At 49.2% G+C, this 26,405-nt stretch overlaps 1 protein-coding gene and 1 pseudogene across 1 annotated transcript; one reads left to right on the top strand and one right to left on the bottom strand.

Annotated features, from left to right (window-relative positions):
• Nucleotides 1–12,684: 12,684 nt before the first annotated feature.
• Nucleotides 12,685–14,423, bottom strand: LOC148217390 (endogenous retrovirus group K member 8 Gag polyprotein-like; annotated as a pseudogene).
• A 6,256-nt stretch (nt 14,424–20,679) lies between these two features.
• On the top strand, nt 20,680–26,178 carry LOC148217389 (uncharacterized). The gene is made up of 7 exons (XM_088158693.1): nt 20,680–20,726; nt 21,308–21,422; nt 21,820–22,965; nt 23,208–23,304; nt 24,305–25,064; nt 25,264–25,346; nt 25,971–26,178. Exons 3-4 carry the CDS (start codon nt 21,862–21,864, stop codon nt 23,247–23,249), a joined length of 1,146 nt encoding a protein of 381 aa, XP_088014819.1. The 5' UTR covers nt 20,680–20,726; nt 21,308–21,422; nt 21,820–21,861; the 3' UTR covers nt 23,250–23,304; nt 24,305–25,064; nt 25,264–25,346; nt 25,971–26,178.
• The last annotated feature ends 227 nt before the right edge of the window (nt 26,179–26,405 follow it).

Below are 26,405 nucleotides of genomic sequence, written 5' to 3'. Positions count from 1 at the left end.
CCCTGTAATGCAACAATGGCCTCTTGGTTCCACAAAGCCCTGCTGCTCCCCACCGGCCCCTTGGCACCATGCAGCCCAAGTCCTTGGTTCCATGGGGTCCCCAAGGTGTCACAGTGGTCTCAATAGGAAGGAAACAACCAAGCACTGGTGTTGCAGGGGCAGATGAGAGGCAGTCACTGGAGGACAAGGATACCCAGATTAGACAGTGCTGGAAGATTTTTTCCGGGAGCTATTCTTGCATATACAGAATTTTATAGGTGGAATCCCAATTTCAGACATGGACACCCGGAGGAGAAGGACGGTGCCTTTTTTTTTTTTGCCATAGGAAGGAAAGCACAGAACACCAGTGTTGCAGGGCGAGATGAATTGCAGCCATCAGAGGCCAAGGCCAGCCCAAACTTTTTCCAGGTAGCTTTTGCCAGAAATTAACCTTTGGATATATGGAAATTTTGGAGGTGGAATCCTAATTTTGGCCATTTCTGCATTTATAAGAGGGATATTCTTTTCCATAGGAAGGAAAGCAGGAGCCCAAGTGTTTCAAAGGCAGATGAGAGGTGGTTCCTGGGAGCTCAAGGGAGAAAACCCTGTTTGTCCTGGCAGCTTTTGTTACAGAGGCATCCTTGGATTTCCTGATTTTTGGAGGAAGAATCTCCATTTCTAACACAGACACCTTGATGGGAGGATGGTTCTTTTCCATAAGAAGGAAAGCACTGAGCCCCCATGTTTGGAAAGCAGGCGAGAGGCAGCCTGCAAAATGCCTGGGGCAGCCAGACCTGTCTGTCCTGGCAGCTTTCACCTGGGAGCAATCCTTGGATGTACAGAGTTTTGGAGGTGGAATCCAAATTTCAGCCATGGATGCCTGGTCAGATGGATGCTTTTTTCCATAGGAAAGAAAAGCTCAAAGCCCAAGTGTTTTGGAAGAAGATGAGAGACGACCTCCCATGGGCCAAGCCAGCCAGACCTGTCTCTCCTGACACCTTTCATCTGGTGACTATCCTTGGACACAGGGATTTTTGGAGGTGAAATCTCAACTTTGGTTGTGGGTGCCTGGAATGGAAGAAGGTTTCTTTTCATTAGGAAAGCAAAGAGCCTCAGTGTTTCAAAAGGCAGATGAGTGCTGGCTCTCAGGAAGCCAAGGCCAGCCAGTCATGACAGCTTTTTGTCTGGGAGCTGTCCTTGGATATAGGGAATTCTGGAAGCAGATTCCCAACTTTGTCCATGTATGCCTGGATGTGAAAGGTGCTTTATTTCCCATAGGAAATGAATCACATGTCCATGTAAGGTTGGGAGTTATCCCATGTTGGACCTCAAGCCTGAATAAATGATGTCCTCTTTAACACCAAATTAGTGTTAAGGAGTCCTACTCTGATATTTTGGAGATCTGGCAAAAGCAGGATCTCACAGAACCGAGGAGTCAACTGTGACAGCTTGGCACCTCATGGAACCAAGGGGTCATTGTGATGCAGGAGAACCTCATGGAAGCAGGGACACCTTTGTGAGACTGTGGAACTTCATAGAAACAAAGGAGCCATTCTGATACTGCCACCCCTCATGGAACCAAGAGTCCATTGTGACATCACCAGGCCTCATGAAGCGGAATCACAGAATGAACGAGGTTGGAAAAGAGATTTGAAATCATCAAGTCAAACCTATGACCTAACATCACCTCATCAACTAAACCATGGCTCTGAGTGCCACGTCCAGACTTATTTTTAATGCCACTAGGGGTGGTGACTCCAGCACCTCCCTGGGCAGAAGATTCCAGTGCCCAATCACTCTTTCATTGAAGAATTTTTTCCTGATGCCAAACCTATACATCTCTGGCTCATCTTCAGACTGTGTCCTCTCATTCTGTCAGTGGTTGCCTTGCAGAAGAGAGCAGCCCGCACCTGACTACATCCTCTGTTCAGGTGGTTGTAGAGAGTCTCACTGGAGACCACTGTAGCCATTGGGGCCATTGTAGCACGGCAGGGCCTCATGGAATCAAGGGGAGCACAGTGACAGTGTGGGGCTCCATGGGACAAAGGGATCATTCTGACACCATGGAACCAAGGAGAACTTTGTTGCAGTACTGGGCACCATGGAACCAAGGATGTCATTGTGACACAGCAGGGCCTAATGGAACCAAGGAGGCCATGATGACACTTTGAGGCCACATGGAACCAAAAGACCATTGTGTCACTGCAGGGCTTCATGGAACCAAGGGCACAAGAGTGACACTGAGAGCTCCAAGGGACCAAGGGTCCATTCTCACACTGCAAACCAAAGAGACCATTGTTACAGTTTGCTGCATTGTGGAACCGAGGGTCCATTGTGACACAGCACGGCCTCATGAAACCATGGAGACCATTTTTACAATCTGAGGCTTTGTGAAACAAAGAGACCATTGTAACATTTCAGGGCCTTATGAAACCAAGGAAACCACAGAGACACTGTGGAGCTCCATGGAATTGAGGGGCCATTGTGACACGGTGGAGTCTCATGGAATCATGGAAACTTCTGTGACATTTTGCAGCCCCATTGATCCGAGGAGTCCATTGTGACACTACAGGGCCCCATGGAACTGAGGATTCATGGAACAGTGCTGGACTCCATGGAACCAAAGGAATTCATTGTGACACTGTGGGGCCTCATGGAATCCTGGAGGCCATGATGACACTTTGAGGCCTCGTTGAATCAAGGGGCTCTGCAGGACCTTGTGGAACCAAGGAGACCCTTCTGCCATTGTGAGTCCCCATGGAACCAAGGGTCCATTGGGATACTGCAGTGTGGGAAATGCAGGCACGGAGAGCTCTCAGGGCCTTGTGCATACAGGCTCAGAGACAGAGATGGATACAGGGTTTGATCTAAGACCTTGGAGAAGCCTTAGAGAATTAGATCATTAAAGTGAAACAGACATGAAACAAGACTATAAGTTTGTAGTTTAAATAGAAATATGTTTTAAGCAAACAGAAATATCTATTATGTAAGCAAAGCAGTATGTTAAGTAAGATAGTAAAAGATTTTAAAATTTAATTAGAAGCTTAAGATGTGTCAATGTAAGTTTGAGAAGTGTTTTATGACTGGCTGAAAAATGACACATTGAAGCAAAGCCATGAGAATCAAAGCAATTAATGATTGGTATAAAAAGACGATAGCAAACTTTGTAGAAGTATTTGATTGGCTAAAAAACTAACTTTAGGCATTGTAACTAAGAATTACGCAGTTTCTGATATTATGGCATTGGATGTAACACCTTTAATGTCTCACCCTTCTTTGAGATTGATGCAATAAAGCAATAAACCCTCTTTTACAATGTCTCTAAGTTGCCCCATCACTCATAATATTAATCTCCCATTAAGGATTTTTTTGGACATCAGGATTATCCATTAAAATCAAAGGGGATATAGGGATACCAGGTCTTTCCATTAAAGTCAATGTGGATTTTGTGGAAATTTGCTGCTAAAGTGGAGAAATTTGGGGGAAATGGGCTGAATTTCATGAATTTCCACTCCAGTATTGCAGTGCTGATGCTCTGGAAGTCCTGGATGAATTCCTGGAAGCCAGTTCTGAATCCCTGATCCCACACCTGGGGCCTGTGCTGGAGCTGTGCCTCCAGGTAAGCCCAAAAATCTCCATTTTCAGCTCAAAATCTGGGAATTCTGAGCTCAAAATTGGCATTTTTAACACCAAAAAATTTTGCGACATCAGGTCTATCCATTGAAGTCAATGGGAACTGAGGGACACCAGGTCTAACCTATTGAAGTCTTTTGTGGATTTAGGGACCCCAGGTCTACCCATTGATAGGGCTTGATCAGGAAGGGTTACTGGTTAAACTGGGAGCACTAGGAAGGGCTAAGGGGGAGGAACTGGAACTACTGGGGGACAACTAGAAGCACTAGAAAGGAGGAAAGGGACAAACTGGGCAAACTGGGAGCACTGGGAGAAATGGGAGGGCAAATTAGTCAAACCAGGAGCTATTCCTGGGAGCAGATAAGGGGAGCACTGAGGATACTGGGAGTACTGGGGCATAACTGGGACCACTGGGAAAGATTAGTGAATATAACTAGGGATAAACAGGACACCAGGTCTACCTCATTGAAGTCAATGGGTATTCAGGGACACCAGGTCTACCCAGTCAAAGCAATGAGGATTTAGGGACACCAGTTTTTGGGGACTCCATGGGTTTTGGGTTTGGATCCAGGTGTCCAAGGGGTACCCAGGTGTACCCAGGTGATTTTGGGGGGGATCCTGGATATTTTAGGGGTACCCAGGTGTACCCCAGGTGTAACCAGGTGATGTTTGGGGCACCCAAGTGTCCTGACTGGCCATGACGGGCCTGGAGAAGATGATGACTACCATTGCATCATCCTGGTCGACCTGGAAACAGATGACCCTCAGTTGCTGGGAGGCTGTCGAGGGGCACCCCAACATTCAGAGGGCACCCCAAAACTACAGGTGAGGTGTGGTTACTGTGCTGCAAAGAGAAAGAAAAGACAGCAACACACACGGACCTTTTTGGGGAAAAAAGGCAACTTTATTGTACGGACATCCTGTATTTAAAGTGTGTTATGTGGAGCTAGGACAGGACAGTAGTTCATTGGACAATTGGGACAAACATCCCTGGGACAGCATGTCCGGATGTCCCATGGGAAAGACACCAGGTGTTAATCTTTATTATGAATTCCTTTCTGTTTTTCACCAAGTTATCACTCTGGGAGACTGCCTCCTTAACTGAAGCTGTAGTCAGCTTGTCAGCCTGGGAATGGACCTGAGAGACAGGAGAAATTCAGGCCTGAGAGGAATTGCCAAGCTGTAATTTCCTAGCTCTCTAAATGTGTGTGTCCACAGTGAGGGCCCCGGGAGGGGAGAGATCCCCAAGGTACCTTGAGAGAGGATGCAGCACAGGTACACCCAGGTACTTTGGACTCTGGGGTCAGTGAAAGCAGCGTTCTGCACCAACTCCAGCTCTGGGCTGGCAAAGGGGGCACTCAAATATCTGAACACCCAGGTGTGTGGGAGTTCAGGTCTACCCATTAAAATCAAGAGGGATTTAAGGCACCAGGCCTACCCATGGAAGTCATTGGAGATTTAGGAACACCAGGTCTATCCATTCAACCCAACAGATCCCACCACCTCCTAGTTTAGGTGAGGGAGGGGCTGGAAAATTTTGGGGATACCACAGAACTGTGGGAATTTTTCCAGGGAATCCCCCACCTTCCTTCAGCTTTTCAGAGGGAAGCATCCTGGCCTCCCCCTTGCCAGATCTCCTGGTGGGCATAAGAGCTGCAGGTGGTGGTGCCAGACCAAGAAGTTGGAGAAGTCACAACTCATCAGGGCCCCAGTGAAAGCCAGCTCAGCCTTGGGGTTCTGCCTGGCCACCAGCACCCACCAGTGTTCCCAGGTGTGGACTTAGAGGGCACCAGTATAAACCAGTAAGCACTTGGAGCCACTCCAGAGCTCTTGAGCCCTTTGGCAGCAGCTCCCAGTATAAACCAGTAAGGCCACAACAACCTGAAGTCAGTCCCAGTAGGTCCCAAGCCCCATCCCAGCATAAACCACTAAGACCAGCATCCCCAGAAGTTGGTCCCAGTGCCAAGCAACCCCAAGCCTCCTCCCAGTATAACCAAATACATCACAGTTTAACCCACTAAAATCCAGAATATCCAAGTATAACTGAGTAGAAAGCAGTAGAAACCAGTACAAACCAGTATAACCCTGTCACCCCAGGACCACATCCCAGTATAAACGAGTATAACCCAGTGACCCCCTGCACTGCATCCCAATATAAACCGGAATAACCCAGTTGTCCTAGGGTGATGTTATGGTGTTTGTATCTCCAATCGTGTGTCCTGATTATGTTTGGTATTATGTCCTGTGCTTCCAGGACTGACTCTGATAGTGAAGCTTTGTTTTGTCTTGTTATCAGCCGGCTCACCTCCCCCATGGTCTATGTTTAGGAGAGGTTTTAGCTCGGTTTGCTTGCTTGCTTGCTTGCCTGCTTGCTTGCCTGCTTGCTCGCTTCTGCCTCTTTTTCTTTCCTTCGCTTTGCCCTTCCTTTTTTCTTATTAGTTAGTTCAGCTAGGCAGTCCAACCTTTTCCCTGGACTGTTTTCTCTTCCACCCCGTCCCCTCCCTCTCCTGGATACCATCTGAACCTGTTCCGGACGGGGACCTGGGAAACCCCAAGAAACACCGGGAGTCTACACTCTGTCACCGGCAGCAGTCATCCCCAGCGCCAGAGACTGATAACTGAGCGACCACTCGCCAGAGAGACTGAACTTGTCATCCCTTCAGAACGGTGAAAGAGTTTTTTTTTGTCAGCTGGTGTTGTCTTTTTTCCCTGTGCTGGGGAGTGTCTTGCTTGTTAAATAAACAGGTTTTTTCTCCCACTCTTCTCCGAGGAAATTCTTCCCGAACCCAGTGCGGTGGGGGGGAGGAGTCGTGGGGTTTGCTGTCTGGGGGCTCCTTCTGGAGGTTTTCCCCCAAATTTGCCCAAAACCAGGACAAATAAATTGGCGCCCAACTCGAGGCTCGAGAAAGTGGGAAAAAACCCTGTTCTAATAATAATAATTTGGTTCAAATTCTTTTGTGTTGGTATAGAGCAGTTATTGGCTATGTTGTTGGAATTCATGTCTTTTGGGGTGGAGGCCTGCATGGGTTTTTGGTCCCTAGGGTTTTTTGAAGTCTTAATACCTCTGTGGTCCCTGGGTTTATTTGCTTATCCAGAAATAGCTCCGGTATTGTCCCTAATGCGTAGTTTCTGTAGCAGAGGGGCATTGACCAAAATATCCATCGGGCTGGGCTTGGTTTTAATGGCCTGCAGGAGATTTATAAAGGTGCTGGAGTCTGTTCCAGGAATGTATGGTTCTTGGTTGTGGTTGTGCACTCAGTTTGTTAGAGGAGAAGCAGGGGATGAGGCTTTTCAGCCTTTGTTCTCCTTCTTCTCCTCTGAATTTGTTACATCCTTATTAGAGAATGTTCAGTTCCCCCTGAGTGTTAAAGAGACCATCTTTCTGGTGTTTAATATAGTAAGCTTTCTCTATACAGTCTGCAGTTTCTCTAGAATGAGAGCTGAGATTTCTAGAGGGGCTGAGACCCCTGACCCCAGAGTAGAGCCAGGCGTGAGGAATCCTGAATGGTGTGGGAAATGGGAGGATATGGGCCAAATCTTAAAGGAATTTTCTGACCCTACATCCTGGGATTTTCCATGTGAACAAATTCAGAACCCAGCTGAGGTGGCAAAGTACCTGAAAGAAAAGTGCCATGGTAATTCTAAGGAGAAGAAGATCATTGCAGTGAGCTGGGCCCTGGCATATGCTTACCGTACCCTGCTAGATACTGTAGGGCAGCAGACAGAGGAAGGGGGACAGGCAGATAAATCAGCCACTGTCGGAGAAGGGAGACGCGGACACCAGGTGGTCGTCAGCAAAGTCTCGTTTATTGGTACGCAGAGTGGCGATTAAATACAATGCTTAATTAGCTCATGCATAGTGCAAAATCTTAGCTCCTCATTGGTCTAGATGTGCTGCTTAGCTAAGCACTTCGGCATTCATGTGGTTAACAGAGCTCCTTTTGTTCCTCATCTGCATCCTGTATTTCTCAAGTCTACATGCCTTCCTCTTATCAGGGACACTGCGTCCTTGAGTCTGAGGCCTACTCTGCTAGCCTTACTAAGTTGATCTGGCTATGGCCTTTCTCTTCTAGCCATTCTTGCACCAGGCTCTCTACACTTCCCCCGTTTTCTTTTTGAGCTAGAAGAGTGGCATGCCAAGCTTTGTTAACTGTCTTTTGTATAAAGTTCTGCAAGCAGGTTATTAAGCAGGGTAACACTAAGGCCAAGCATAAGAATATCCCTAAAATCATAATAGCATACTTAATGATGGCCCGAATCCATCCCCCAAGGCCTAGGCCTTTTAACCATTCATCTATGCCCCAGCCATCTTCCTCTTTTAGGTCGTGTAGCTTTTGTTGCATGTCTCGTATCTTTTTGTGGATGGACTCAGAGTGATCAGACAAATTCATGCAGCACATTCCCTCGAATTCCTCACAACCATGCCCCTGGGCTAAAAGTAAGAAATCAATAGCTGCTCTGTTTTGCAATACTGCGTGGTTCACGCTTGAGACGTCCCTGGCCATCATGTCTAACACCTGAGAGGTGGTATTGAGTTCATCTTTCGCCCAGCACCCTAACTGCTTGGCCAGGTTCATAGCCTTCATGGCTGCTGCCCCAGCGAAGATGGTGCCAATTACTACTTGTTTGAATTCACTCCAAAACTCCGGTTGCCCTATGTTGGAACAATCGAGGTCATGTAGGCTACGCTTCCCTCTGCTTGTCTTGTTCGTGAGCTGCATGAGGGTGGTTACATTGGGGTGAAACATGTTTAGTTTCCCTAGGTAGCAAGGTCCTCCTTGTGGCTTTACGGGGATACCATTCCAGGCACGATCCCCACAAATTAAAAATATACCTGGGGGCAATGCCTTGGGCTCGGTGATGTTATTACCGTTACAGTTGGAGTAAAGTTGAAGGTAGATTTTGCCCGAATCAAGACTAGAGTCAAGGGTCGCCCAGTATTTCCGGTTCCTGTAATAGTTTTCAGAATTTAGGGGCACGAAGCTAAACCATCCGCCGGTCTTGTTCCCTATAGTAGCGCTAGCACTCCCAAAAAGGTTAAGCTCTTCTGGAGGGGAAGCTAGGGTTCCATTTAGGGCTAGAACGATTTGGCACTGCCAACATCCATCGTGCTGTGCCGGTTCGAAGCCGAAGCTGCAGCCGGGGCAGCCTGATGTTAGACTGTTACTCGTCAATGCAGTTAGGCTGTCGTTGCTAACATACCCCTTAAACTCTCCTGGTTGCCATACTGGTAAGCCGACAAGGCATGTTCTAAACGGGTTTTGCACTCCCCCTAGGCTTAGACAGATTGATTCTTGCTTTGTTATGTTAGCGAATGTTACCCACATGTTCTCCCGAGGCGCATGCTCCATTGGAAAAGCTCCTGCGCAAGCAAAGTTAGCAAGCGTAAGCAATGCAATGAGTATCATTTTGATTGCTTTGGTGGCCTATTCTTTTTACGCCCTGTGTTACCTTTCGATATCTGCAGCTGTCTTACCTTTTCTATACTCTGTTCTAATATTTTCTCTGGGTCTGTGTCGGGCCTAAATGGCCCTATCTGAGACCAAGGCAGGTGCGGAACCTGATGTCGGCACCTTGCAGCGATAATGTGCGAATTTGCGCTGATATCCTGCCTTCGAATCCAGTTATTAAGTTCCCACCGGGCCCAAGCTAGCAGGAGCTGTTCTGGTGTCTCGTATAAACTCCGAACCTGTGCATATGGCACTCCTGCTTCTTTCTCTAGGGCCAGGCCCCAATCTGAGTTTCTTATGTCCTCACCTTGGCACCTTCGGCACCATAATCTAAACACCGTTCTTTGTTCTACCCACGAACAGTCCCCACAGCCCCCGCACTTTAGTGCTACCCAAGCTTCGCACAGCTGCCCTCCACAGGCGCAACAAGGGCGGTTGTTAAGAGGCTGTTCTTCTTGGAATGCGTGGCTCTCAATCCAATCAGCCCAGTTCAGTGGCGGCTGTCTCAGTGCCTCCTGGGCAGCTCTGTTATGTCGTCCCAGCCTCTTCAAATAGGGCCATAAGGTCACCGTCAATTTCTGGTGAAGCCGCGGTTGGTCGGTTGGGGATAGCCGTCTCCGAAGGAACCTTTCCACCAATTCGGTCATCTAGAACGGGCTTCACCCACCTAGCGGGGACCCAAAGTGTTCCTGTGGGGGTAGAAACACAAACGTAACCTCTACCCCAATATATTACTTCCACAGGGCCATTCCATATCCCTGTCTTTGGATCTCGGTACTTTACCCATGCCTTTGCGCCTTCTTCCTTGTTACCTTCCTTCTTCCCTCTATGTCTGATTGCAGGCGGCTCAGATTCATCCCCAAACACACACAAATAATTCATCACATAGAGAACTTTAGCTAGTCTTTCCTGTGGATCGCCTACGGCTTTGTGTTTGAGCAAATACTGCTTGAGTGTCCCATTGGCCCTTTCTACTATGGCCTGTCCCGTGGGTGAGTGTGGTACTCCTGTAATATGTTTAATTCCCCAGAGTCTCATAAATTGGCTTACTCTCTTGCCGACATAGGCTGGCCCATTGTCGGTTTTTACTTCCCTAGGCGTCCCCATGACTGCAAAGCAATTTGTCAGGTGCCTGATTACATGGATTGCCTTTTCTCCTGTTTGTGCTGTAGCCCAGATATATTTACTATACGTATCTATGGTAACGTGTACATACTTGAGCCTACCAAATTCTGCTACATGTGTAACGTCCATTTGCCAAATGTCGTTACTTTCCAGACCCCGAGGGTTTACCCCACATCCAAGGCCTATCCCACTATTGTGATGACTGCAGATGGGGCAGGCTCTCACTATTGCCTTTGCTTCCTGTATGCCTATTCTAAACTCGCGCACCAACCCTTTAGCATTTTGATGAAACTGTGTGTGGGACTCCCTTGCCTCAATCCCCCTATCATCTGCTACATTCATGACCAATCTATCCACCCTGGCGTTGCCTTCCCCCAAGCCTACGTCCCATTTATGGCTCCTAATATGTATAACGCAATAGGGCTTCGTTCTTGCCCCTATTGCTCGCTTCAGCTGTAATAAGAGCTCGTAGAGTCTCTTGTTTTGCACCTCTTTCACAGAGGCATCCTCAATTCTCTGTGCTACTCCTGCTACATAAAATGAGTCGGTGACCACATTCAAAGGCCCTTGCAGTTCGCTTAACGCCCACACAACAGCAAGCAATTCCAATGTTTGTAAACTGTCCTCTGGGGCTGCATCTATTGTTTTATTCCTCCACCGAGGGCCTTCTTTCCAGGTGATCGCTGCTCTTCTCGTCTTTTTCCCGGCATCCGTGAAGGCTGTGGTGGCGCCCGCTATCGGCTGCTCCGATCGTAGTGGCTTCGCTATCCAGTCCCAATTTCCTAGCCACTGAAGGTGACGTGACATCAGCGGTCCGGTGTGGACAGCTGCTCCGGCTTCCAGCAAGGCCGTTTGTAGATCTCCTGAGTTGAGAAGGTACCAGTCGAAGTCCTCCTTTTTCATGGGTAGGTTGATTACTGTCGGACTTGTTCCGGTGATTTCCATGATCCTTATGCGCCCCTTGCGAATCAGAGTAGCTAGTTGTTCGATTTTTGTGCTGATTGTCCTTTTGGCTTGTAGAGGTGGTATTAACCATTCTAATACCCTTGTCTCCCCTGTTTTCTTTTGTTGCTGCGTTAGCGCTCCGAGTAGGTGATCAGGAGTGCTCCAAATGGTAAGATCTATAGGTATAGATACATCTCGGCGGGAGACAAACCCTTCTTCGATACAGCGTATGATGCCGTCGAGAGCGTCTTTCTGTTGTGGCGTTACCGTTACAGGCAGGGTCGGGTCGGTCCCCTTGAGCAGTGGCCTGAGGGGGTCCAGTAACGAGTTGGGTATCCCGACAATCGGTTTGAGCCACTGCAGGTCCCCTAATAAGCGTTGTGCATCATTCAGGTTGGTGAGTTTCGTAGCAAGCTGGAGTTTCTGTGGTCGTACGACTTGATTTGTAATAGACCACCCCAGATACTTCCATGGTGTGGATCGCTGTATCTTTTCTTGAGCTATCACAAGGGATGCCTTTGCTAAGGTATCTTGAATCTCCCGCAGTTGATCACTCGTAAATGCTGTTTCTTGGGCGAATAGGATATCATCCATGTAATGGTAAATGATTGTGTCCGGCCATTTGACTCTCAAAGGTTGCAAGGCCGCATCAACATACAGTTGGCACAAAGTAGGTGAGTTTTTCATACCCTGTGGAAGAACAGTCCATTCGTATCTTTTATCAGGTTCCCCCCTATTTATTGCTGGTAGGGTAAATGCAAATCTTTTAGTATCCTGGGGGTGTAGGGCTATAGTAAAGAAGCAGTCCTTTAAGTCAATAATCAAAAGAGGCCAATGTTGTGGGAGCATGGCTGGATTGGGGAGTCCTGGTTGCAATGCTCCCATTGCTTCCATTTGTTCATTTACTGCTCTTAAATCATGCAAAAGGCGATATTTCCCTGACTTCTTTTTGATTACAAAGATTGGCGTGTTCCATGGGCTCGTAGAGAGTTTTAAGTGTCCTTGTTGGAATTGTTCCCTCACAAGTTGGTGTGCTTGTATTAGACTTTCCCTTTTTAGAGGCCATTGCTTAACCATTACCGGTTCATTGGTGGTCCAGGTGATTGGGATCGGGAAAGTCCAAGCAATGGCGATTACCCCAAAGGGTGCTCGTTGGATAAAACAACCCCGAGTTGCGCTAGAATGTCTCTTCCGATTAAACAGTGCACCGTTGGTGGTAATGCGACTACCGATAATACTGCTACCAAGTCCTGTCCATCTACGGTGATCCTTATTGGGGGTGTTTTCTTGGCGAGAGTGAACCCCCCGACGCCTGTCACGGTATCCGTGGTCTGCAATGTAGGCCAACCCTGGGGCCATTTCTCTGGCGAGACAATGCTGGTATCCGCCCCGGTGTCTAACAGTCCCATCATCTCTATCGAGTGCCCGGCATAGGTCAATCTCACTTTCTTTTTGGGTCTAGTATGGAGGTCCATTGTGAGCATCGCAATACCAGAGGATCCGAACCCCCGATCGCCGCGTGGGGTGTATCTTTGTGGTTGTATTCCTCGGCTCAGCTGTGGAAGCGGAATAAATTGGGCAATGCGCTGACCTGCCTCAACTGTAAGAGGAGGAAAAGGGGTGTAAACCATTATTTGTATTTCTCCTGTGTAGTCCGCGTCAATAACACCTGGTAACACAAACAGTCCTACAATTGAACTCGAGGAACGTCCCACTATTAAACCTCCATAGGCTTGTCCTCTGATAGTCACCGGGCCCTGAACTCCAGTTGGAACCTTGACGGGGCGTGTTGTCATCAATGATGTTTTTACTGCGGCTGCCAAGTCGAGTCCCAGGCTCCCTGTTGTGGCTGGCTGTAGACAGGAGATGGCGCTGATGTTACGGCGGCTACTTGTGTCCGGGCGCGGCTGCCAGGCGCGCTCCGCCAGGAGTTTCCCGACTTGCGGCGACAAGCTGACGTGTTATGCGTGTTGCTCTGGCAGTTTTGGCACCATACCCCTGAGGCACGGCAGTCTCGCCGAAAGTGGCCTCCGCCTCCACATCTATAGCATCACGCTGAAGGGGGTCGGTGGTCCCCCGATGTGACCGGGGCCGCCGTAGAAGCACGGAGCGGAGCAAGAGCGGCTAACACTTGCGACTGCGTGGACTCAGCTTGTTTCTGTAGTCCCAGGCCTATCTCTTTTAGTGCGTTTACCAAGAAGGCCGGCGCCCCTGACGGCTGCAGTGCCATCCTCTCCAACGCCTCTTCTATTGTCCAGTTAGCCCCCAAAGTTGATAATACCCTTTTTGTTGCCTCATTACTATTCTGCAACGCACATTGCTTTAGCAGCGCCCCTCTCATATACTCTGGGACTCCTGCCTTTTCAATAGCAGCAGCAGCCTTATCTACAAAGTCCCCAAAGGATTCATCCCTTCCCTGCTTTATTCCCATATACATGGGTATGCCTGAGCTATCCTTGACCTGATCGATGGCACTCCTTACTAGACGCATGGCTTCCCTAACCTTGTCAGGTCCTGAAATCATTTGAGCCTCTGTTCTGCAGTACTGTCCTAACCCCATTAACTCATCTATTGTAATTCCAGCTAGCGGATCTCCAGCACCTCTCTGCACCGCAACTGATTCCTGTACAAGAGCTTGCCAGTGGGCGTTAAAGAGCAGCTGCTGATGTTGCGTGAAAATCAGCTTCACTATGCTCCGTAAATCATTTGGCAACAACAAATATGTGTCGAACAAGAAATCTAGCATTTGCCTAGCTGGCTCGCTCCGGAAACCGAACTGACTCACTGTTTGTCTCAGCTGGGCTAGCAACTTCCAATCGGGGGGCGAATATGCTCCCACTTGCACAGCTTGTCCCTGCTGGTTTACTCCCTGGGTGTACGTTACAGGAAAGGCCCAGGCTTTCGCTGCGTCAACAGCGCCCTCGTCCCCAGTCTCCAAGCCGTGTCTGGCTAGCATACTCCACGCCTCCCTTCGCCGTTTAGCCATCTCCTCCCACAGGTCGCTTTCCGCCCCAGGGACAGGGTCTGGCTCCGCGGCAGGCTTAGGGGCGCTAGGCTCAGACCGGCAAGGGGATTTTTCGCCGCTGGGCTGAGGTCCTTCGCCCTCGTAAGGCGGGGGTACTCCGCCTTCTGCAATTGTCTCCGCCGCCGCGGCGGAATCCTCCTCAAGCTCTTCTAAGGGAGGTGCAGAGGGCCAAGCGCAGCTGGCCATGTCTGTTACTCCTGCTGTTCCCCCAGAGATAGGTATTTCAACTGTAGTTGTACTTGGCGCTCGGGGCTCGTTATCGCCATACTGAGCATTCCTCTTATATGCCTCTACTGCTTCCCGTGCCGCCCTTCTCTCCGCCTGCTGCTTCAGTAGCGCGTTATGAACTACCCGCCAGATCTTTCCCAGCTTTTTTGCCGTTTTATCATCCTCCAATACCGCCTCCCACAACACATCCCCCAGCTTGCGCCACTCATTCAAGTCATGCACGTTGTGAGGGTTAACAAATAACCCTTTAGCATAACCCCAGGCTAACAACCCCGGTACGTCCTTCCTGGGATTAATGTCCTTTATCCCTAACTTATCTAAATGCACTATAAATAAATCATATGCTGCTTGCCTGTCCATTTTTTGTCGTCAGCGCTGTTGCAACTCTCCGGCTTCGGCAGCACGTATGGCCCAAGACCACCTTTGTAGCTCCTGGGGGTGTCTTCCCTACGTCGTTTGACACCGACCCGGTTGCAGCAGGCCCCCACTCTACTTCACCGACCGTGGCGCGTCCTCCCCCGTTTTCTTTTTAGCGACGGAGGGACGTCGGGGTCACCATTTGTCGGAGAAGGGAGACGCGGACACCAGGCGGTCGTCAGCAAAGTCTCGTTTATTGGTACGCAGAGTGGCGATTAAATACAATGCTTAATTAGCTCATGCATAGTGCAAAATCTTAGCTCCTCATTGGTCTAGATGTGCTGCTTAGCTAAGCACTTCGGCATTCATGTGGTTAACAGAGCTCCTTTTGTTCCTCATCTGCATCCTGTATTTCTCAAGTCTACATGCCTTCCTCTTATCAGGGACACTGCGTCCTTGAGTCTGAGGCCTACTCTGCTAGCCTTACTAAGTTGATCTGGCTATGGCCTTTCTCTTCTAGCCATTCTTGCACCAGGCTCTCTACAAGCCACTATCCCAGTCACTCAGGCTGCAGCCAACACCCCAGGCTCGAGGCCAACAACTACACCAGACAGTGAGCCTAAGCCAGCAGCTAAACCTGTCAGTAAGCCTCAACCAATGGCTGTTGCTACCAGCACGAGAAGTGGAAAGTGCACAGACAAGACTGATCGACCAGTGGATGATGATGATGATGATGCAGGAGAAGGACCCTCGACGCCTCCTGACATAAAACCAGGAGTCAAAGCAACTGGTAAAAGATCAGAGGCCAATATTGAGTCTTTTTCCCTAAAGGACCTCCGTGGCCTAAGAAAGGATTACACCCGACGACCTGATGAGTCTATAATTAGTTGGTTGGTCCGTCTTTGGGATGCTGCAGGCGAGGCTACAATTCTGGATGGCACTGAAGCCAGGCATTTGGGATCCCTGTCACATGATCCTGTCATCGACCAAGGAATGATGAGAGGGCCTAACCCTCACAGCCTCTGGGCACGGGTCCTGGACAGTGTAGCACAAAGATACCTGTGTGCAGATGATCTTTATATGCAGCAGACCCAGTGGAAGACGATAGAACAAGGGATCCAACGCCTGAGAGAAATGGCAGTGGCAGAGATTATCTTCTCAGATGACATAACAACTAGGAATCCGGACTTGGTACCATGTACATCTGTGATGTGGCGAAAACTTGTACGACTTGGGCCCCATGAATATGCTTCTGCTTTAGCAATAATGAAGCGGGACGAGAGGGATGAGACCGTACTTGATATGGCAAAGAAGCTCCGAGCATATGCAGATGCTGTGCATGGCCCAACACATGCCAGAATTGCAGCTGTGGAAACACGTCTGCAGAAATTAGAAGACAAGATAGAGGAGAATCATAAAAGACTCAGGGAGGAGATTAAAGAGGACCTTCTCCAAATCTCAGCAGTACAAATTAGAGGCCCTGGTATCCAACGCAGACGTTCCCCTGATGGGGAGAGGAGGTACACCCCACGAGCTGAGCTGTGGTTCTTCCTACGTGATTGCGGAGAAAACATGAGGAGATGGGATGGAAAATCTACTGCTGCTCTGGCACAACGGGTGCGTGAATTGAAGGAAGGCAAGACCCAAAGAGGAAGTTCCACCAAAAGGAGAGCAGCTCCAGTTGCCCGTAGCCAAGCTGCCAAGTATGATGATGATGATATGTCTGATCCCCTTGAAGGAACCTCTAAGACATATGCCCAAGGAAAGAAGGATAAACAGGCTTAGAGGGGCCCTGCCTCTAGCCAGGGAGAGGCGAGGGAAAATCGTGTCTTCTGGACTGTGTGGATTCGTTGGCCTGGCACATCGGAACCACAAAAGTATAAAGCTTTGGTTGATACTGGTGCCCAATGCACATTAGTCCCATCAAGATATGTGGGGGCAGAATCTGTTTCTATTGCTGGTGTGACAGGTGGATCACAGGACTTTACCTTGGTGGAAGCTGATGTGAGCTTGACTGGACATGAATGGAAAAAACATCCTATTGTGACTGGCCCAGAGGCCCCATGCATTTTGGGCATAGATTACCTCCGAAGGGGGTATTTTAAAGATCCAAAAGGATTCAGGTGGGCATTTGGGATAGCAGCTGTGGTGACAGAGGGCATCCAGCAATTGAACACCTTGTCTGGACTGTCTGAGAATCCAAGTACTGTAGGACTTCTGAAAGGAGAAGAGCAAAAGGTACCAATTGCCACTTCCATAGTGCATCGCCGACAATACAGAACAACTCGAGATGCTGTGGTTCCCATCCATAAAATGATCCGTGAGCTGGAGAGCCAAGGGGTGGTCAGCAAAACCCACTCACCCTTCAACAGCCCCATCTGGCCTGTGCGTAAATCTGAAGGAGAATGGAGACTGACCGTAGACTATCGTGCATTGAATGAGGTGACTCCACCACTGAGTGCTGCTGTGCCAGACATGCTGGAACTGCAGTACGAGCTGGAGTCCAAGGCAGCAAAGTGGTACGCCACCATTGACATCGCCAATGCATTCTTCTCCATTCCTCTGGCAGCAGAGTGCAGGCCTCAGTTCGCTTTCACATGGAGGGGAGTGCAGTACACCTGGAATCGACTGCCCCAGGGGTGGAAGCACAGTCCTACTATCTGCCATGGACTGATCCAGACTACACTAGAAAAAGGTGAGGCTCCAGAACATTTACAATATATTGATGATATCATTGTGTGGGGGAACACAGCAGCAGAAGTGTTCAAGAAAGGAGAGAGAATCATCCAAATCCTCCTGGAAGCTGGCTTCGCCATCAAGAAGAGTAAAGTTAAGGGACCTGCTCGAGAGATCCAGTTCCTGGGAGTGAAGTGGCAAGATGGACGGCGTCAGATTCCTACTGATGTCATCAACAAAATCACAGCTATGTCCCCACCAACCAACAAGAAGGAGACACAAGCTTTCTTAGGCGCCATAGGTTTTTGGAGGATGCACATTCCTGAGTACAGTCAGATTGTGAGCCCTCTTTACCTGGTCACCCGCAAGAAGAACGATTTCCATTGGGGCCCTGAGCAGCAACAAGCTTTTGCCCAGATAAAGCAGGAAATTGCTCATGCAGTAGCCCTTGGCCCAGTCAGGACGGGACCAGATGTGAAGAACGTGCTCTACTCTGCAGCCGGGAACCATGGTCTGTCCTGGAGCCTGTGGCAGAAGGTGCCTGGTGAGACTCGAGGCCGACCATTAGGATTTTGGAGTCGGAGCTACAGAGGGTCTGAAGCTAACTACACCCCAACAGAGAAGGAGATCTTGGCTGCCTACGAAGGGGTCCAAGCAGCCTCAGAGGTGGTTGGCACAGAAGCACAACTCCTCCTGGCACCCCGACTGCCAGTGCTGGGGTGGATGTTCAGAGGAAAGGTTCCCTCAACCCACCATGCCACCAGTGCTACATGGAGCAAGTGGATTGCCCTCATTACACAGCGCACCCGGATTGGAAAACTGAATCGCCCTGGGATTTTGGAAGTAATTACAAATTGGCCTGAAGGTGAAAGTTTTGGTGTCACAGATGAGGAACAAGAACCAGTGACACGGGCTGAAGAAGCTCCACCATATAACCAACTGCCAGCAGAGGAAACACGCTATGCTCTATTCACCGACGGTTCCTGTCGCATTGTGGGGATGAATCGGAGGTGGAAAGCAGCCGTATGGAGCCCCACGCGACGGGTAGCAGAGGCCACTGAAGGAGAGGGTGGATCCAGTCAACTTGCTGAACTCAAAGCGGTTCAACTGGCCTTAGACATTGCTGAAAGAGAGAAGTGGCCAAAGCTTTACCTTTATACCGATTCATGGATGGTAGCCAATGCTCTGTGGGGATGGTTGGAGAGATGGAAAGAGGCTAACTGGCAGCGTAGAGGAAAACCAATTTGGGCTGCCGAAGAGTGGAAAGACATCGCTACCCGGTTAGAGAAATTACCTGTGAAGGTTCGCCATGTAGATGCCCATGTTCCCAGAAGTAGGGCTAATGAAGAGCAGAAAAACAATCAGCAGGTAGATCAGGCTGCAAAGATAGGGGTGTCGAAGATAGACCTTGATTGGGAACACAAGGGAGAGTTGTTCCTGGCTCGATGGGCCCATGATGCCTCAGGTCATCAGGGCAGAGATGCCACATATAAGTGGGCACGAGACCGAGGGGTGGATCTAACCATGGACAGTATTTCTCAAGTTATCCATGACTGTGAGACGTGCGCTGCCATCAAGCAAGCCAAGCGGGTGAAGCCCCTCTGGTATGGGGGGCGGTGGTCCAAGTACAAGTATGGAGAGGCCTGGCAGATTGATTACATCACACTGCCTCAAACCCGCCAGGGCAAGCGCTATGTACTGACCATGGTGGAAGCCACCACTGGATGGTTGGAGACCTACCCTGTGTCTCACGCTACAGCCCGTAACACCATCCTGGGCCTGGAAAAGCAGGTCCTTTGGAGGCATGGCACCCCTGAGAGGATTGAGTCAGACAATGGGACTCATTTCAAGAATAGCCTTATCAACACTTGGGCTAGGGAACATGGCATTGAGTGGGTGTACCATATCCCCTACCATGCACCAGCTGCAGGGAAGGTGGAAAGGTACAATGGACTGTTAAAAACCACCTTGAGAGCATTGGGTGGGGGATCATTCAAAAACTGGGAGCAGCATTTAGCAAAGGCCACTTGGTTAGTTAACACCCGGGGTTCCACCAACCGAGCGGGCCCTGCCCAGTCTGAGTCCCTGAATATAGTAGATGGAGACAAAGTCCCAGTGGCACATATCAGAGGTTTGTTAGGGAAGGCAGTTTGGATCAATTCTGCCCCGAGTACAGACAAACCCATTCGTGGGATTGTCTTTGCTCAAGGACCAGGTTGTACATGGTGGGTAATGCAGAGAGATGGAACAACACGATGTGTGCCTCAGGGAGATCTGATTGTGGGGTGAGGCAGCATGAGACAGAAGGAAATGTGTCCGAATAAGCGAAAGATGGAAATTTCTACTTGCTGAAGTTTTTACATGCTGTTTAGTATGTTCACGATATGGAGATAAGGGGTGGAATGTCCTAGGGTGATGTTATGGTGTTTGTATCTCCAATCGTGTGTCCTGATTATGTTTGGTATTATGTCCTGTGCTTCCAGGACTGAGTCTGAGAGTGAAGCTTTGTTTTGTCTTGTTATCAGCCGGCTCACCTCCCCCATGGTCTATGTTTAGGAGAGGTTTTAGCTCGGCTTGCTTGCTTGCTTGCTTGCTTGCTTGCCTGCTTGCTTGCCTGCTTGCTCGCTTCTGCCTTTTTCTTTCCTTCGCTTTGCCCTTGCTTTCTGCTTATTAGTTAGTTCAGCTAGGCAGTCCAACTTTTTCCCTGGACTGTTTTCTCTTCCACCCCGTCCCCTCCCTCTCCTGGATACCATCTGAACGGACGGGGACCTGGGAACCCCAAGAAACACCGGGAGGCTACACTCTGTCACCTGCAGCAGTCATCCCCAGCGCCAGAGACTGATAACTGAGCGACCACTCGCCAGAGAGACTGAGTTTGTCATCCCTTCAGAACGGTGAAAGAGTTTTTTTGTCAGCTGGTGTTGTCTTTTTTCCCTGTGCTGGGGAGTGTCTTGCTTGTTAAATAAACAGGTTTTTTTCTCCCACTCTTCTCCGAGGAAATTCTTCCCGAACCCGGTGGGGTGGGGGGGAGAGGAGTCGTGGGGTTTGCTGTCTGGGGGCTCCTTCTGGAGGTTTTCCCCCAAATTTGCCCAAAACCAGGACACACTGCCATCTGGAGTGATGAACAATCTTGATCTTTGAGGGGCAAGCCCCTCCTGGAAGAAAGCACCTGACTGATCTGGTGCTCAGAGACCAGAGGGTAAAATCTGCTACAGGTCAGGTAAATAAACACAAGCTTTTCATTCTTGATTTCCAGAGCGGGCTGGTGCAGCTTCAGAAACGTGGCTGAGTTCTGAGCCAAGAACATTGTAAGTAACCAGACTCTGTTCCAATCTCTGCTGGGAAAAGAACCTGGAATGAACAAGAATTTGGGTTATCTTAAGTCAGATTTTTCTCAGAAAACTTCAATGCAGGGAATTTTCACCAACAGAAAAATTATTATTTCTTGATGGACTCATGAAATGGTTTAGGTTGGAAAAGATCTTGAAGATCAAGTCCTATAGTTAATCCAACAACACCAAGTGCACTAAACCATGTCATGATGACAGCGACTGTGTTTAAAATCAAAATAAAGTGAAAGTGGAGAAAAAGCCCCCAGGTCTTCATGTACCAGAGTGAAAAAGTCTTCTTTTAATCTGTGGTGCTTAACATCACACTTTGTGCTTGTCAACCTGCTAATAATGCCGTTGACAGCAATAAACGCTAAGGGATACCAGCTGAATCTGATCATTCCTGGATATGGTTTTGAAGCCTGGCAGGACTAGTAAAGCTACAGCTACAAAAGCTATAGAAATGTAGCTGTGAAATTTGAAAGTAATCTCCTGTGCCCAAGGAAAACACTTCTAAGAAGTTTTGCAATGATTTTTTTTCTTATTGAAAAATTGAGCAGCTCAGAGTCAGGGAGCTCCAGGGACTGCCACAGCTCCCCAGGCCGTGACCCAGAGGTCAGCTCCAGTGACAGTGAGGAGGACCTTGCAAAGGTGCTGGACCTGCCAGCACCTGAGGTGAGTGCAGAGACCATGGAGAGGCTCCCACAGCCCCTGCCCACTGCAGGGGGGTGTCCTAGGAAGGAAGCAGATGTTGTACTTCTCCTCTGGTTCCAAATGCTGCCTGGTGTGTCCTGCAAATACTGCTTTGTTAGACCCCTCTCACTCCAGTGAAGGCTTAGCTATTTGCCCACAGGCAAATATGGGTTTTTTTATTGAGGAAATATCCATCCATGGTGCTCAAGGAGCAAGTTAGGGCACATGGCCTGTTAGTTGAGAGTAATTCTTCACAGGCCAAAGCCCAGACCCTACAACCTCTGGGCAAGAGTCCCTGGGCTCTGGTGAGCTGTGCTAGGACAGAAAGAGCCCATAAAGGCATCAGTCTTGAATCCTTCGTTTCTCTTTTTGTTGGCAGCCTGAGCCACCAGCTGATAAAAAGTGGTGGCTTGGAAACCTGATGGCCCAGGCAAAGCGAGGAGCAGCACCAGGACAGGGTCCCAGGGAAATTGCCCGTGGGAATGGACGTGAGGAGGGTGAGAAGCAGGAGCAGGGCATCAGCAGCCGCTCCTGCCAGCAGCACTCCAAGGCAAGGGAGTCTCCTCACGAGAGCTGTGGCCAAGTGGCCAAGAAATCCCAGCAAACCTGTCAGCAAGTGGCCAAGGGCTCTCAGGAGAGCTCTGGCATGCCAGCCAAGACATCTCAAAAAATCTCTGGCCAAAGGGCCAAGGATTTCCACAAGAGCTCTGGCCAAAGGGCCAAGGATTTCCACAAGAGCTCTGGCCAAGCAGTGAAGGATTCTCAGAAGAGCTGGAGCCAAGTGGCCAAGCATTTTCCCAAGAGCTCTGGTAAAGTGGCCAAGGAATTTCACACCTGCTCTGTCCAAGGTGCCAAGGCTTCAGAGAAGAGCTTTGGCCAAGAGCACGAGACTTCTCACAAAAGCTGTGGCCCAGTGGCCAAGGACCCTCAGAAGAGCTCTGGACAAGTGGCCAAGGATGGTTCCAAGAGCTCTGGCTCCCTGGGAAAGGATTCCCAGAAGAGCAGTGGCCAGGTGGATCAGGCTCCTCAGCGAGCTCATCTTCAGACTAAGCAGAGCTGCCTGCATCCTCCTGGGCTCACCAAGGAGCCTTTGCCCAAGGAGTCTGTGGGTACCAAAAGGCCTGGAGAGCCCCTGGAACACAACAAACCCAAAAGGGTGAGGAAGGAGGAGAGTGAGCCTGGTCCTGGGGAGGTCACAGACCAGCCCTGCAAGGATCAGCTGGAAGTCAAAGAGAAGCCAAAAACCGACAGTGAAGACCCAAAGCTGGCACTTCACAAGCCCTCTGAGGAGAGAGAGCACAAGGGCTGCCCCCAGGCCAACACCAAAGGGTTTTTGGAGCCTGAGCTCCTGGGAGATGCTCAGGAAGGTGATGCCCTCATCCCCAATGGCCACAGGACTGGGGATTTGCACAAGGAGAAAGTGCCCTCACCTCCTGGGGAGAAGAAGTTGTTCTTGCCTGCGAGGAAGCCAGACTTGAAGAGAAAAGAAATGAGGAATCCTGAGGAGTCCCCTAGAAAGAAGAAGGTGAGAGGGGCAAGGGGAGGTGGGTTTGGACAATGACCAAGGTGGTGTTTGAAAACCCCATGTGGAGATTCCCTTCATAGGTTGGCACTAGAGCCATGATCTTTCTCCTCTAAAGACAGCTCCATGTGTTATTTTTTGTTTTCAACCAGAATCTGTCAAACGGAGCTGTACTGGTCTGTACTTTATGTGAACTTTCAAGACTTGACTGATTTTTTTTCCCCTTTTTTCTTTCTTCCTGTTAGAGGGAAGACAAGGGGGATACTCCCAGGAAGAAAAAGGAATGAGAAAAAACCCCCCCAAATTTCAGCCTTCAGCAAACAAAGAGTGCAGTAAACTGAAGTGAGTATGCAGTCGTGGGATGTGTAAATCTAAATCAGAAGGGTGAGAAAAAGAACTGTATCTTCTGTCCAGACCCTTGGGAGTTTGCTTTCAGTTTTGTGTGCCTTCTGCAACTTGACCTGCTGCAGATTGGCCTTTCCATGCTGGAAGCAACCAGTGCAGAAAGCAGCTCTGCAGGTGGAGGTGGGTGAGGGTAGGGAACCTTTCCCTCCTGACATCTTCTGCAAGCTCAGAGGTGTTTGGGTTGGTGTTTGGCTGGGGGAAGGGATGCTCCAGTTGCAGTAGGAATGGCAAAGCTTTAATTGTGGAGTTCTTTGCTCCCTTTTCCTTAGGGAAAGTGAGCAGCTGTCTTAGTCATGTGCTGGCTTTTGGAGTGGGAGGGGCAGGAGGTGTTTCTGGGCAGAGAGGGCTCTGGATCAGGTTGGGGATGGTGCTGTGCTCTGTGTCCAATGTGATGTGCAGCATCAGCTGTGCCAAGGCAGAGCAGCTGGAGAGCACGTGTGCAATGTGTAGGGACCAAAGCATGGCAAAGGTGGGTGCTGAAAGAGGGGAGAGGACTGTCCCATGCACAGCAGAGTCAGGCAAGAAGTGCAGCCCCACATCTGAGCCTTCCCACTGCGTTTAACTTCATTTCCTCCTCTTCTGATGCTCCAGTCCATGAGCTGGGATTCACTGCTTGCTGTGTTCTCAGAAACTTTGAGGAGCTGACTAAAAATGGTGGAAATGAGCAGTAGTGAACCAAGGCTGAGAGCTATTCGGTGCTGCTTCTTGCTGCCAGAGTTCCCTGGTCATCCTGATTTCAGATGATCAGAAATCTGCTAGGCTATTGTGTTATTGAATGTTAAAATCCCTGCCAATTAAAAGTCCCTGTCACTTGAAGCCTCTCAGCTTTGGAAGCGTTGTCCAGTTGAGACACTGGTGAGAACTGGTACAGGATGTAGCCAAGTTTTTAAGAACATTGTATGTGCATCATATTAATGAATTTCCTTCTCTTGTGCAGAGCATCAGAAGCTTCATTCCAAGCTGAGAGGAAGAATGTGGTGCTGCCACCACTGCTGGCCGTGACTGCTGCACAACGTGCACCAAACTCAAGCCAAAAGAGACTCAGAACCGAGACTGACAACCTGGACCTGCCTGCCACGGATAACCCTGCCAGGAACCAGGAGCCAAGCACAGGAAAGTGGAGGAAGATCCCAGGGAACAACCCCAGGGCATCACCATGGATATCCAGGAGAGCTGACAGGAGGATTCCTGCAACCCACACGTGCTGTGTGATTCTCTTCAGAACCATCCTCTCAGATAAGTAACTCTTTCTGATTGCAGCCAACTGCAAATGCAAGACTGGTGTAAAAAGGAGTGTGTTTCTAAACAGAAATCTTTTGAATCTTGTTTAAAAATAAGAAACAACAAACCTGTGGGTGTGCCTGCAACCTGGGCCTGAAGTTTTATAGCTTGTTTACAAAATACTTCATAACCCTTGCAGCTTTGCATTTCTGGGTTATAAAATTGGATTTTACTGGCTGCTTGTTAAAATTTGGGTGTTTACTGTTGGCTTGGGGTGTGGGATTTAGGATGTTTGGGGGAGGGTGGGGCTGTGAGTTAAGCCAGGCTGTGCACCCTGTATTTGCTGCCTTCTAATAGCTCATTTTTTCCTGATAATTTTCCTCCTTCCAGCCCTCACTGCTCTCTCAGCCACTGAGAAGGAAACCTGCTGCTGAATTTCTCCATGCCTGGGAGAAGTTTAATGATTCCAAAGCACTGTGAGTTGCCAAGTGAGAAGCCAAGGTTCCATTTCCATTATTGGAGGGATTGCTGGGGAAGGAGGCGAGAGGGGGAGATCCTGGAGCACAGACTATGCCTGGGACAAAGGAACATTTTCTCTGGAAATTTAGGATAGCCAGCCTTTGGAATTGCTTTAGGCATCCCTCTCTGATCAGCTTTCTCTCTGTTGTTTTTCAGGGATCTGCAGGGGATGAGAAGAATCCTTTCCCAGCGACTTCTCTGCCAAATGAAGACAAGACAAGGAGACTGAAGTTGGAACAGTAAGTGTTTGTTTCACAGCCCTGCCTGCAGTTTCTGAAGACACCAAACAGGGCTGGCCCTGCAGCCACCCCAGTTGCTGCTTCCTTATTCCTCATTTTGGGAGCAAAGAGAGAGGGAGGGATGGGGGAGAGCACCTGCTGAGTAGCTTAGCTACAGCTGGGCAGCACTTGGACTTTTGATTCCTTGCTGGGCTCGTGACCAACATTTGCCAAAAGGAATTCCTAGAGCTGCTGCTACGTTTTTGTCCAGTTTAGTCATTACAAATGTCGTGTTGTCCTGTGGTGCAAGCAGTGGGGAATAGTCAGAAGCTGTAACCTGCCATCCCACGGGGCCTTTGCAGTGTCATTTTCCATAAAACACAAAGTTTTGTGGGCCCCTTTGGGCAAAGGGATGCATTGCCATGATCTGCTGGCAAACTTGCAAAAGGAAAAAATCGGGATGTGCCTGGCAGAAGGGCTGGGAGGCTGTAAAAATCCTCTCCATAAAGAGGCAGCTGCTGAAAGTCAAAGAGCTCTGCAGGTTCTCTTCGAGTAAAGTCACTCCAGTCACTGAGTGTCTTCTGCCAGACGTGCCTGTTGGATGAATCTAACCAAATGTTTTCTCTATCCCTCCTTTTGTTCCAGAGATTTCTGCTGAACAAAGCCAAGAGACGTGACCAGGAGCCGGCCTGAGCTCATCCACTGAACGAGACAGAATTTACAGTGACTGAGACTGGAGCCCAAGTGCCTTAACTGGGTCTCCAGGATGTAAATAGTTCCATGTTCTCTGTTCTTTTGGAGCCTCAGAAACAGTTTTGTTTTGTTCATTTTCTTGCTGTTCAATGCAAAGCACCTGCATATTTTTTGGTTTGTTTTAAATACAGTTTGAAGTTCTTTTGGCTACCTCAGGAAAGCTTTGTGTTTTTTGAGGGTAATGCTTTTCTGCCTTGCAAAAGAAGAGATGGAGGGTGGTACCTGCCTTTCAAATAACCAAGTGCAAGGAATTTTTGGGATGGGCCCATGTGCTGGTGGTCTATAAACCTGTCTATTATGAATAACTAACAGGACAATATTGCCACC

This window comes from Sturnus vulgaris, unplaced genomic scaffold, assembly GCF_052056855.1.
Source record: "Sturnus vulgaris isolate bStuVul1 unplaced genomic scaffold, bStuVul1.hap1 Scaffold_85, whole genome shotgun sequence".
Classification (NCBI taxonomy): domain Eukaryota; kingdom Metazoa; phylum Chordata; class Aves; order Passeriformes; family Sturnidae; genus Sturnus; species Sturnus vulgaris.
Note: the sequence above shows the minus strand (reverse complement) of the source record. Positions and strands in the feature narration are given on the sequence as shown.